The sequence below is a fragment of the Saccopteryx leptura genome, chromosome 11, assembly GCF_036850995.1.
Source record: "Saccopteryx leptura isolate mSacLep1 chromosome 11, mSacLep1_pri_phased_curated, whole genome shotgun sequence".
Lineage (NCBI taxonomy): Eukaryota > Metazoa > Chordata > Mammalia > Chiroptera > Emballonuridae > Saccopteryx > Saccopteryx leptura.
In genome coordinates, this window is record NC_089513.1 from 71,009,120 (window position 1) to 71,021,539 (window position 12,420).

Consider the following 12,420-nt stretch of genomic DNA (forward strand, 5'->3'; position numbering starts at 1 on the left):
CCTACTTGGAGTATTTTTATCATATAAATGTGTTAAATTTTGTCAAATGCTTTTTATGTCAGTTGAGATGATTGTGTGTTTTTCCTTTCATTCTAGAAATTTGGTATATTACACTGATTGATTTCCATATGTTGAATCGTCCTTGCATCCAGGAATAAATCACTCTGGGTTGTGGTGTATAACCCTTTTAATATGCTATTGGGCTCTGCTTGCCAGGATTTTGTTGATGATTTCTACATCTGTATTCAAAAAGGATACTGGTTTGTAGTTTTCTCACAATATCCTGTTAGTTTGGGTGTCAGAACAACGTATTGGCCTCCTAAAGCAACATCTAAGTCAGAGGAAGTGTTCCCTTCTCTTCAGATTTTCTGCAACAGTTTAAGAAGCATCGATAGTAATACTTTAAATGTTTGATAGGATTCACCGTATAGGCATCATCAGGTCCAAGGCCTTCTGGCATGAGGGTTTTGATTATTGATAAAATTTCCTTAAATTATGGGTCTGTTTTACTTCGTGACTTGTGTGTGTGACAGAGACAGAGGGACAGATAGGCAGGAAGGGAGAGATGAGAAGCATCAATTCCTTGTTGAGGCCCCTCAGTTGTTCCTTGATTGCTTTCTCATGTGCCTTGACCTTGGGAAGGGGGGCTTCAGCAGACCAAGTGACCCCTGCTCGAGCCAGTGACCTTGGGTCCAAGCTGGTGAGCTTTGCTCAAACCAGACGAGCCTGTGCTCAAGCTGGCGACCTTGGGGTTTCGAACCTGGGTCCTCCACGTCCCAGTCCAAAGCTCTATCCACTGCGCCACCACCTGGTCAGGCTACTTTGTGATTTTTTAAAAAATTAGTTTTAGAAAGAGAAGGAGGGAGGAGAGAAATGAGAAGCTATCGACTCACACAGTTGCATCACTTTAGTTCATTGATTACTTCTCATACATCCCTTGAGCAGGGGGCGGGGGGCCTCAAACCGCAGCCTTGGGGACCCCAGCCTGGCGACCTCAACAGTCTGGTTCCGCTCCACCCACTGCGCCGCCACAGTCAGGCTGGTCGTGATTTTCCTGGTTTTGTGTTCCAGGTATTTGTCCATTTCATCCAGGTTATCCAGCTTGTTAGCGAATAACCATTCACGGTCTTCTATAATTTTTATTTCTGTAGTATCAGGAATAATGCCCCTACTTTCATTTCTAATTTTAGTAATTTAAGCCTTGTCTTTTCTTAGTCTAGCTAGAGGTTTGTCAGTCTTTTCAAAGAACCAGCATTTGGTTTTGATTTTCTCTATTTTTCTTTTCTCTCTCTGCTCTCATTTTTTCCTTCCTTTTGCTGATTATAGGTTTAGTTTGTAAACTTAAGTTATTGACGAGGTCTTTTTAATGGAAGCATTAACAGCTCTAACTTCCTGTGTTAGAATATCTAGTACTCATTATGCTGTAGGTTTTCCTTTTGTTATTGCTTCTAACTTCATCCCTGTTTTTGGGGAAGATACTTTGTGTGATATCTGTTAAAAACCCGTTGAGACTGTATTTGTGGCCTGTCACAGATGTAGTCTACCTGGAGAACGTCCCCTGTGCCCTTGAGTGTGTGTGCTCCTGAGTGTGAGACAGGGCCGGTGTATTGTGTTGCTCAAGGCCTCTGTTCTGTTTCCTATCTTCTGCCTGGTCGTCCTACCCATACTGAGAGTGGGGTGGGTGTTAGACTCTCCCACTATTACTGCAGCAATGTCTGTCCCTTTAGTTCTGTCCACGTTTGCTTCATTGCTGTAGATGGTATTACCTGTAGGTGTGTGGCTCTGGCATTGCCTGTGTCCACTGGGATCAAACACATTTCATTTCCTGCCTAGATTCCAAAGCATTCCCTGCCATATGCCTCTCTGCCCTACCCTGTTCCCCAGGCACAAGAAGACCAGCCTTGATTAAATCTCTCTCCTTACGCAGCTGGTTATGACCTGAGAAAATTAATACTTGTACTGACCGGTCTTATTTCAGTGACCGTGAACTTCAGATGAGTCCTCAGCACAGGTCTGCAAGCCTGTTACTGTCATTGGTCAGTACACTTTCAGTTTCACAAAGATCACCTGTTCCGCTTCCTCAAACAGGGTCTGGCCTGCTTCTCACTGTGCTGAGATTCCTGCTTGCTCCCGCTGCACGTGTCACACTCACCCTCGGCCACCGTCTGCCATGCCGCTCCCTGCCTGACATGTCCGTCAGCACGCATGCTGCACCCCTCCCTGTGTCCACTGGGTGAGAAGAAAACCCACCTCTGTGCCCCTCCAACTGATTTATTTCTTGTCTTTCCTTCATGAGCACACCCCCTCGATCCGTGTCCCTGTCACTAAAAAATCTCCGTGTTGCCAAATCTAGTAGCTCAACCGTCATCTTACTCGGCTTCTTAGCGTCTGACACAGTCGAACGGTCTTTAAAATACCTGCTGCACTGGGCTCCACCTCTCTCGGGCTCCCCCAACTCGGGCTGGGCGTGGGCTCAGTGCCTTCGCCCGGGTCGGTCCTGGAGTGCAGGGGCCCCGGCCTCTGTCCCTGTCTGTTTCCCAGGGCTTCATACCGGCTCCCTGCTGATGACTCCCAGGTTACGGCTTTTTCGGGGTCAGATTTTTATATCCAGTTACCTTCTCAACCTGACTGTCTGACTGGGTACCCCGAATTTCTGTGTCTTAAAGCAGAACCCCAAATCGGCTTCTCCATTTCACTGCGTGGCGCTGTTCATTCACCCAGTTACTCAAGCCACAAAGCTAGGGGCCGTCCTTGACTCTTCCTCTCGTGCCCACATCCAGTTTTTTAGCGGGTCTTGCCCATCAATCCTAACCTCTAACTATATCCCTCATTTGAGTACTGCCCCCACTCTAGTCACGTCACCACTGTCTTTGCCTGAACCCCCGCGTCGGTCCCTCACTGGTTTCCACACTCACACCCTTTGCCACTCTGTGTTTCAAAAACAGCCGGATGATCACACCTAGAACAAGCCCTCATCACAGACCGCGGCTCAAACCTCTGCCCCACCCCTCACTCACTCCACACCGGTCACGGTGGCCACTCTGCCATTCCTTGGACCTGCCATCTCTTTCTGGAATGTTCTTTCACAGGGCTGACTGCTTCACCTCATTCAGATCTCTGTTCATTGTCTCCTGCCCACCACATCTAAAACACACTCCCGAAACCACTGGCCCTTTATCTTGTTTTAATTACAGCAAGTATCAGTCCCCGACCCGTACTCCATCTGTACACAACTATCAGTCCCCGACCCGCACTCCGTCTGTACACGGCCGTCGGGCCCTGACACGTACTCTATCTGTACATGTAACATAACACCTCTCCCACTAAAATGCAGGATGCTTTAAAGAGCAAGTGTATCTCCAGTGTCTTATCAGACCCAGAACCCAAGAGGTGTTCAATAATTTTTTTGTTGAATGAATGAGAGGTAGGTAGTACTTATTATCTCATCTTTTTATGAATGAGACACAGATAAGAGCTGGGGCCAGGCAGGAGAATTGTTTCTTCTTAATGGAAATAAGCATTCTTTTTCTCATCACTATCGGGCCCTGTGTTGATCGCTGTCGCTCCTGACGCCGTCTCCTAAAATCTGGGAAGAGGAGCTCGTTTCTAGGTTTTGTCCCATGTCCTTTAGTCTGCTCGCCGCCCCAGCCAGAACTACAAAGCGTCCCCCACACAAACGAGCCCTCCCGACTCGGAATTCTGATTCTGCCCGAGCTCTCGACAGGGCCTGAGATGTACACAGAACGATAAGCAGGTGCACATACTTGACATTTGATGAGGATGTCAAAGAAGTCTTCATCAGGCTCCTTGTCGTTTGTCATCAGGTGGCCCAGGACCGACTGGCTGTTGTTCTGTGTCAGACGGAGGCCTGGGAGGTTACTGAAGCTGGCCCTCTGGTCGTCCAGCCGGCGGCTTTGCGAGCTGGCAAGGAGATCTAAGAACTCATCCGTGTTGGGGGACACCGTGGGGACAGATGGTGCTGTGGACAGGAGAAACAGCCCACACATTCCCACGTCTCTCAGCACAGGGGTTAACATAGTTGTTTTTTTTACTTTATAAGGAACTCATACTACTTAATAACTATTACAATAACTGCTGTCTTCCTGCAGCACCTGCCGGCCTCCTGCTGAGCGGGCACTGGGGGGTGCGTCTTGGAACCTCGGGGTGTGCTGCTGCTGGTTCAGATGTCACCCGGCGCCCACCCCACGGGACCTTTCCGGGCTCAGGGCTGCGTGCTAGGAGGGAAATACGCCAGTTTCTTACCTAATGCGTCCGACCAGGACAAAGGGGAGCGGTTTTATTTCACGCCCTAGATAGGAACCGCTCGCCTGACCAAACCCAGAGTTAAGTGCCGCGTGCACGCTTCACTCTCGGGTCACGTCCTTCAGTGGCTGAAACAGGAACTGAGTCGCCAGTTTAGACCCCAGGCCTTAGTGTCACTGTCCTGGCTGCTCCTACATTTTACATCTATGGTACATGTCACTGTGTCCTAACGAGTTTATCCCAGTGCAAAGAAACAGGCTGCCGTGTGAGCAAGTTAGAAGTGCACTGGACTGGAAATACAGGTAAACTGGGGGAGGTGAGGCCAAGCCTGCCTGGTACAAGCACCAGCGTGTCAGATGCACCTGGACTCGGGCTGTTACTAGCCCGAGGATGAGAACCAGGTGCTCAGAGTACAGCTCGCAGGAGCTTCGGAAACTGCGCAGTCTGGGGAGGGGCGGGGCTCACCTGTCAGCGCCCCGCTCGGGGGCGTGGCCGGGGCCGCGCCGGGGGCCGTGCTGGGGGCCGGCTCGCGGCTCTCCTGCAGGCAGCAGCGCTGGTCGTCCATCCGGCTGCTCTGGAACCGGCTCAGGAGGTCAAAAAACCCTTCGTCTCCGACCGTGTCTGCGCTGAGTTTCTGAAATAATCGAGAGAAACTATTCCATCAGTGCCTCAGGCCAGGAATAGAAACAATAACGTTGATATACTCGAACGCAAAAGGTACAGATGATTAAAAATAAAAATTGGCACTTTCTTTGAAAAAATATTAATAAGTTATTTCAATCCAACTAACAAAAAGCGTTTGTAGTTATTTTAGTTTTTACATTTTTATTTATTCATTTTTTTTTAGAGAGAGGAGACAGAAAGAGAGAGGAAAGAGATAGAAAGAACAGAGGGAGGAGCAGGAAGCATCAACTTCCATATGTGCCTTGACCAGGCAAGCCTGGGGTTTCGAACCGGCAACCTCAGCGTTCCAGGTCGACGCTTTTACCCACTGCGCCACCACAGGTCAGGCCTATTTTAGTTTTTAATCCTTGTATTTCTAAAGCTAAAGAAATGTACCTCAAGCCCTGGCCAGCTGGCTCAGTGGTAGCACGTTGGCCTGGCATGTGGAAGTCCCGGATTCGATTCCCGGCCAGGGCACACAGAAGTGCCCATCTGCTTCTCCATCTTCCCCCTCTTGCTTCCTCTCTCTCCCCCTCCCACAGGTGTGAGTTGATTAGAGCAAGTTGGCCCAGGCACTGAGGATAGCTTCATGGCCTCCACCTCAGGTGCTAGAATGGCTCCAGTGGTAACGGAGCAATGCCCCCTAGTGGGCATGCATGTGGGTCCCAGTGGGGCACACTCAGGAGTCTGTCCCTGCCTCTCCTCCTCTCACTGAAGAGAAGAAATGCACCTCAGACTTGCCGGCACTGCTTCCGGTCCCAAGTGAATTACTGAGTATCAGTGACATAGGCACACACCCAGGCCATGTCCCTCTTCTCTGCTGTAGCCAAACTGCCTGCATCACTACTTGTGCATGTTGGAGCCATTATAAAGTGAAATTGGTGTGACTTGAATACAAGCACTGTGGGACCTTGACAGTGATCTAACAATCAAGATGGCTCCTGGCCCTGGCTAGTTGGCTCAGTGGTAGAGCGTCAGCCTGGCGTGCAGGAGTCCCGGGTTCGATTCCCGGCCAGGGCACACAGGAGAAGCGCCCATCTGCTTCTCCACCCCTCCCCCTCTCCTTCCTCTCTGTCTCTCTCTTCTCCCACAGCCGAGGCTCCATTGGAGCAAAGATGGCCTGGGCGCTGAGGATGGCTCCGTGGCCTCTGCCTCAGGCGCTAGAATGGCTCTGGATGCAACAGTGATGCCCCAGAGGGGCAGAGCATCGCCCACTGGTGGGCATGCCGGGTGGATCCCGGTTGGGTGCATGCAGGAGTCTGACTGCCTCCCTGTTTCCAGCTTCGGAAAAATGCAAAAAAAAAAGAGAAGAAAAAAGACGGCTCCTAAGTGACTAAGCTACAGAGTGACTTACGTAACAGGCATTGGACAAAGGTGATTCGTGTCCTGGGCTAGGCCAAGCAGGACAGCACGAGACTCATCACACCGCTCACGGCAGTATGCAATTTAAAATGAAGTGTTTATCCTGGAGTCTCCCATTTAGAGTTTTGGACTACGGTTGAGCACAGGTAACGGAAACCTTCCAGAGGAAAACGTGGGTGAGGGCGGATGGCTGTCCTCACAGCACTCGGGCTTATTGTAAACATACCCTCTGAGAACTCGGAGCTCGGTGCTCAATGGCATTGCTGGCATCTTGGAGAACCTTAGTGGAGGAACTGGTTTTGTATTTCTTCCCCTTCAGTCTGTTGACAAAGAGGAGCTTTGCAGAAGGTTTGGCAAGGAGAGGTTTTTGTGTAGCCAGAATTTCGCTGTTCCAGTTCTGAACCTGCAGAAATATAAACGTCTATGTAACGCAGGACACGAAACCCAAACTGGCTCTGGTTTCCTCCATTGGGAACCTGGATCCACTTATTAGCACTGGGGGTGGGGGAGGCTTAGATCTTTCCATAAATTTTCGCCAGGACATCTCACTGTATTCAACAGCTTGTACCAAATAGATATGGTGGATTTCTCATTATCAAAACAATATGGTGGCTTTAAAGAACCTAAGAAAATTTGCTTGGAAAAGAGGAAGTAAAACTATTATTTGTTGATGATATGAAACTGTACATCAAAAACCCTAAAGTCTCAGTCAAAGAACTACTGGACCTGATAAATGAATTCAGCAAGGTGGCAGGATATAAAATTAATATTTAGAAATCAGAGGCATTTTTATACACCAACAATGAACTGTCTGAAAGAGAAATTAAGAAAACAATCCCCTTCACTATTGCAACAAAAAAAATAAAGTACCTAGGAGTAAATTTAACCAAGGAGATTCAAGACTTGTACTTGGAAAATTATAAAACATTGATAAAAGAAATCAAGGAAGATACAAACAAGTGGAAGCATATACCGTGTTCATGGATAGGAAGAATAAACATCATTAAAATGTCCATATTACCCAAAGCAATTTTTTTTCCCTTTTTTTTTTTTCATTTTTCCGAAGCTGGAAACAGGGAGGCAGTCAGACAGACTCCCACATGCACCTGACCAGGATCCACCCGGCATGCCCACCAGGGGGCGATGTTCTGCCCCTCTGGGGCGTCGCTCTGTTGCATCCAGAGCCATTCTAGCGCCTGAGGCAGAGGCCACAGAGCCATCCCCAGCGCCCGGGCCATCTTTGCTCCAATGGAGCCTTGGCTGCAGGAGGGGAAGAGAGAGACAGAGAGGAAGGAGGGGGGGAGGCGTGGAGAAGCAGATGGGCGCTTCTCCTGTGTGCCCTGGCCAGGAATCGAACCCGGGACTCCTGCACGCCAGGCCAACGCTCTACCGCTGAGCCAACCGGCCAGGGCCCCCAAAGCAATTTATAAATTCAATGCAATTCCCATTAAAATACCAAGGACATACTTCAAAGATACAGAACAAATATTCCAAAAATTTATATGGAACCAAAAAAAGAACACGAATAACCTCAGCAATCTTGAAAAAGAAGAATAAAGTGGGTGGTATCACATTTCCTGATATCAAGTTATACTACAAGGCTATTGTACTCAAAATAGCTTGGTACTGGCGTAAGAATAGGCATACAGATCAATGGAACAGAACAGAGAACCCAGAAATAAACCCACAGCTCTATGGACAATTGATATTTGACAGAGGTAAGAGCAGGGGTCCCCGAACTTTTTACACAGGGGGCCAGTTCACTGTCCCTCAGACCGTTGGAGGGCCGGACTATAAAAAAAACTATAAAAAAATCCCTATGCACACTGCACATATCTTATTTTAAAGTAAAAAAACAAAACGGTAACAAATACAATATTTAAAATAAAGAACAAGTAAATTTAAATCAACAAACTGACCAGTATTTCAATGGGAACTATGGGCCTGCTTTTGGCTAATGAGATGGTCAATATGCTCCTCTCACTGACCACCAATGAAAGAGGTGCCCCTTCCGGAAGTGCAGCGGGGGCCGGATGAATGGCCTCAGGGGGCCGCATGTGGCCCGTGGGCCGTAGTTTGGGGACCCCTGGGTAAGAGCATACAATGGAGTAAAGACAGTCTCTTTAACAAATGGTGTTGAGAAAATTGGACAGCTACCTGCAAAAAAATGAAACTAGACCACTGACTTACACCATTCACAAAAACTCAAAATGGATAAGAGACTTAAATATAAGTCGTGAAACCATAACAATCTTAGAAGAAAACATAGGCAGTAAGCTCTCCAACATCTCTCGCAGCAATATATTTGCTGATGTATCTCCACGGGCAAGTGAAATAAAGGACTGGATGAACAAATGGGACTATATCAAACTAAAAAGCTTTTGCACAGCTAAGACAATATGAACTAAATAAAAAGACAAACCACATAATGGGAAAGCATTCGACAATATGTCTGATAAGGGGTTAATAACCAAAATTTATAAAGAACTTGTGAAACTCAACACCAGGAAGATAAATAATCCAATCTAAAAATGGGCAATGAATAGACACTTCTCCAAAGAGGACATACAAATGGCCAATAGGCAGATGAAAAATGTTCAATGTCACTAGAGAAATGCAAATTAAAACCACAATGAGATAGCACCTTACACCAGTCAGAATGGCGCTCATTAACAAAAAACACATAAGTGCTGGTGAGGATGTGGAAAAAAGGGAACCCTCCTACACTGTTGGTGGGAATGCAGAGACTGGTGCAGGCACTGTGGAAAACAGTATGGAGATTCCTCAAACAATTAAAAATGAAGCTGCCTTTTGATTCAGCCATCCCACTTTTAGGAGTATACCCCAAGAACACCATAGCACTGATTCAAAAGAAGAAATGCACCCTCATGTTTATGGCAGCATTGTTCACAATAACCAAGATCTAGAAACAGCCCAAGTATCTGTCAGTGGACAAGTGGATTAAAAAGCTATGGTACATTATGGAGGAAAGTATGGTGGTTCCTCAAAAAACTGAAAATAGAACTACCTTATGACCCATCAATCCCTCTACTGGGTATATACCCCAAAACCTCAGAAACATTGATACGTAAAGACACATGTAGCCCCATGTTCATTGCAGCACTGTTCACAGTGGCCAAGACATGGAAACAACCAAAAAGCCCTTCAATAGAAGACTGGATAAAGAAGATGTGGCACATATACACTATGGAATACTACTCAGCCATAAGAAATGATGACATCAGATCATTTACAGCAAAATGGTGGGATCTTGATAACATTATACGGAGTGAAATAAATAAATCAGAAAAAACCAAGAACTACATGATTCCATACATTGGTGGAACATAAAAACGAGACTAAGAGACATGGACAAAAGTGTGGTGGTTACCAGGGGTGGGGGGAGGGAGGACGCAGGAGGGAAGGAGGGAGAGAGGGGGAGGGGGAGGGGCACAGAGAAAACTAGATAGTGGGTGATGGAGGACAATCTGACTCTGGGCGAGGGGTATGCAACATAATTTAATGACAAGATAACCTAGACATGTATTCTTTGAATATATGTACCCTGATTTATTAATGTCATCCCATTAATAAAAATTTATTAAAAAAAAAAAAGCTATGGTACATATACACAATGGAATAATACTATGGGGCCATGAAAAAGAAGAAAATCTTGCCCGACCAGGTGGTGGCGCAGTGGATAGAGCATCAGACTGGGATGCAGAAGACCCAGGTTTGAGACCCCGAGGTCACCAGCTTGAGTGCAGGCTCATCTGGTTTGAGCAAGGCTCACCAGCTTGAGTCCAAGGTGGCTGGCTCGAGCAAGGGGTCACTCGGTTTGCTATAGCCCCACAGTCAAGGCACATATGAGAAAGCAATCAATGAACAACTAAGGTACCACAACGAAGAATTGATGCTTCTCATCTCTCTCCCTTCCTGTCTGTCTGTCCCTATCTGTCCCTCTCTCTGTCTGTTTCTGTCACAGACACACACACACACACACACACACACACACACACACACACACACACACACGTGTGCTCGCGAAGGAAATCTTACCTTTTACGACAGCATGGATGGACCTGGAAACTATCATGCTAAGTGAAATAAACCAGGCAGAGAGACAAATATGTATCATATGATCTCACTGATATATGAAATCTAATGAACAATGTGAACTGAGGAACTAAATAGAGGCAGAGGTGGGATCAAAGGGATCAGAGGGAAAGGGGATGAGAGGATGGGATCAGAGAAGGGAAAGAGATTGGTTAAATTATATATACATAACAAGTGTTATAGAGAGAAGGACAGCAAATCCTGGAGGGAAGGGGGGAGGGGGGCAAGGGGGATGTTGAGGGGAACACGGAGGTGGCGGGGATGTATTCCATGGGACATGAATCTATGTAAACAATAAATTTAAATCAGTAAAAAATAAAATTTGCCAAAATCCCATAAAAATAAAATCTGAATATCAGAGAAGCCAAAGTTTTTTGTCTGTCTTTTTAGAGAATGATTTTTTTATTTTTTCATGGACAGAGAGAATCAGAGAGAGGGATAGATAGGGACAGACAGACAGGAATGGAGAGAGATGAGAAGTATCAATCATCAGTTTTTCGTTGAGTTCTTCATTGATTGCTTTCTCATATGTGCCTTGACCGTGGGCCTTCAGCAGACCGAGTAACCCCTTGCTGGAGCCAGAGACCTTGGGTCCAAGCTGGTGAGCTTTTTGCTCAAGCCAGATGAGCCCGCGCTCAAGCTGGCGACCTCGGGGTCTTGAACCTGGGTCCTTCCGCATCCCAGTCCGACGCTCTATCCACTGCACCACCGCCTGGTCAGGCGAGAAGCCAAAATTTTTTTATTCTGGAGGTGTTACTTAACTATCTATTACAACTGGAAATTTGAATGTGTAAAATTTTAACCATAAAATTTAACATGTGAAACACAACAGCAGCAATTTTCTTGTCAATAGAACTGTGCTGGTTTTACTAACAATACTAAATTCTCAACAGGCAAAAATTCTAATCAGGAATTTAATGATCTGTTTTAAATACACCTAACTTTTTTTTGGTAGTTGTTACATTTTATATATATATTTTTTATTTATTGATTTTCAGAGGGAGAGAGGAGTGAGGGAGAGAGAGAGAGAGAGAAAGAGAGAGAGAAGGGGGAGGAGCAGGAAGCATCAACTCCCATATGTGCCTTGACCAGGCAAGCCCAGGGTTTCGAACCGGCGACCTCAGTGTTCCAGGCCAACGCTTTATCCACTGCGCCACCACAGGTCAGGCCAATACACCTAACTTTTTTTAAAAGTAGAACATTTAGTTTAGGTGTACAACATAGTGACTAGACATTTACATAACATGAAGTGACTGCCTCCTCCCCTGTGCGTCTGCTGTCCACGTGGCCCATTCATAGTTACTACACAATAGCTGCATTCCTGGGCTGTACTTGGTAGCACGTGGCTATTTTGTATCTACCAATTTATACTTAATTCATCTCTTTCACCCTGCCCACCAGCTCCCTCTCATCTGGCAACAAAATGAAAAGACAACCTATTGAATGGGAGAAATACTTATTAACCCCTTACTGAATGTATAATTTATATCAAAATTTATAAGGAACTGATACTACTTAACACACAAAAGCACCAGATTACAAAATGGGCAGCAGATCTGAACAGACTTCTCTCCCCAGAGGCCATACAGATAGTTAACATCACTAATCAGGAGATGCAATTCAGAACCACAGTAAGGGACCAGCTCACACCTGTCAGAATGACCATCATCAAAAAACAAGTAAGTGCTGGCGAGGATGTGGAGAAAAGGGAAGCCTCGTGCACTGCTGGTGGGAATGTAGACTGGTGCAGCCACTGTGGAAAACAGTATGGAAGTTCCTCAAAAATTAAAACTAGAACTACCATATGAGCCAGCAGTTCCAATTCTGCGTACTCATGCAAAGAACGAACACACTAATCTGGAAAGGTACGTGCAGTGCTGTTCACTGCAGCATTATTTACAACAGCCAGGACAGGGAAGCACCCTGGTGTCCGCTGCTGGGCGATAGAGAAATGGTGGCGTAAGTTTATGCATCACTAATGATATTTTGGTCAACCACGGGGACAACGGTGGTGCC

General features: G+C 46.5%; 1 protein-coding gene across 3 annotated transcripts in view; it reads right to left on the reverse strand.

The window, feature by feature from the left end:
- GPSM2 (G protein signaling modulator 2) overlaps positions 1-12,420 on the reverse strand; it is a 58,160-nt gene that overhangs the window by 6,446 nt on the left and 39,294 nt on the right. For all 3 annotated transcript variants that reach the window (XM_066353342.1, XM_066353341.1, XM_066353343.1), the window contains 3 exons: positions 6,515-6,691; positions 4,729-4,897; positions 3,765-3,979 (listed from right to left, as the gene is read on the reverse strand). In XM_066353342.1, coding sequence (XP_066209439.1) covers positions 3,765-3,979; positions 4,729-4,897; positions 6,515-6,691 — 561 coding nt within the window. The remainder of the gene's footprint in view (positions 1-3,764; positions 3,980-4,728; positions 4,898-6,514; positions 6,692-12,420) is intronic.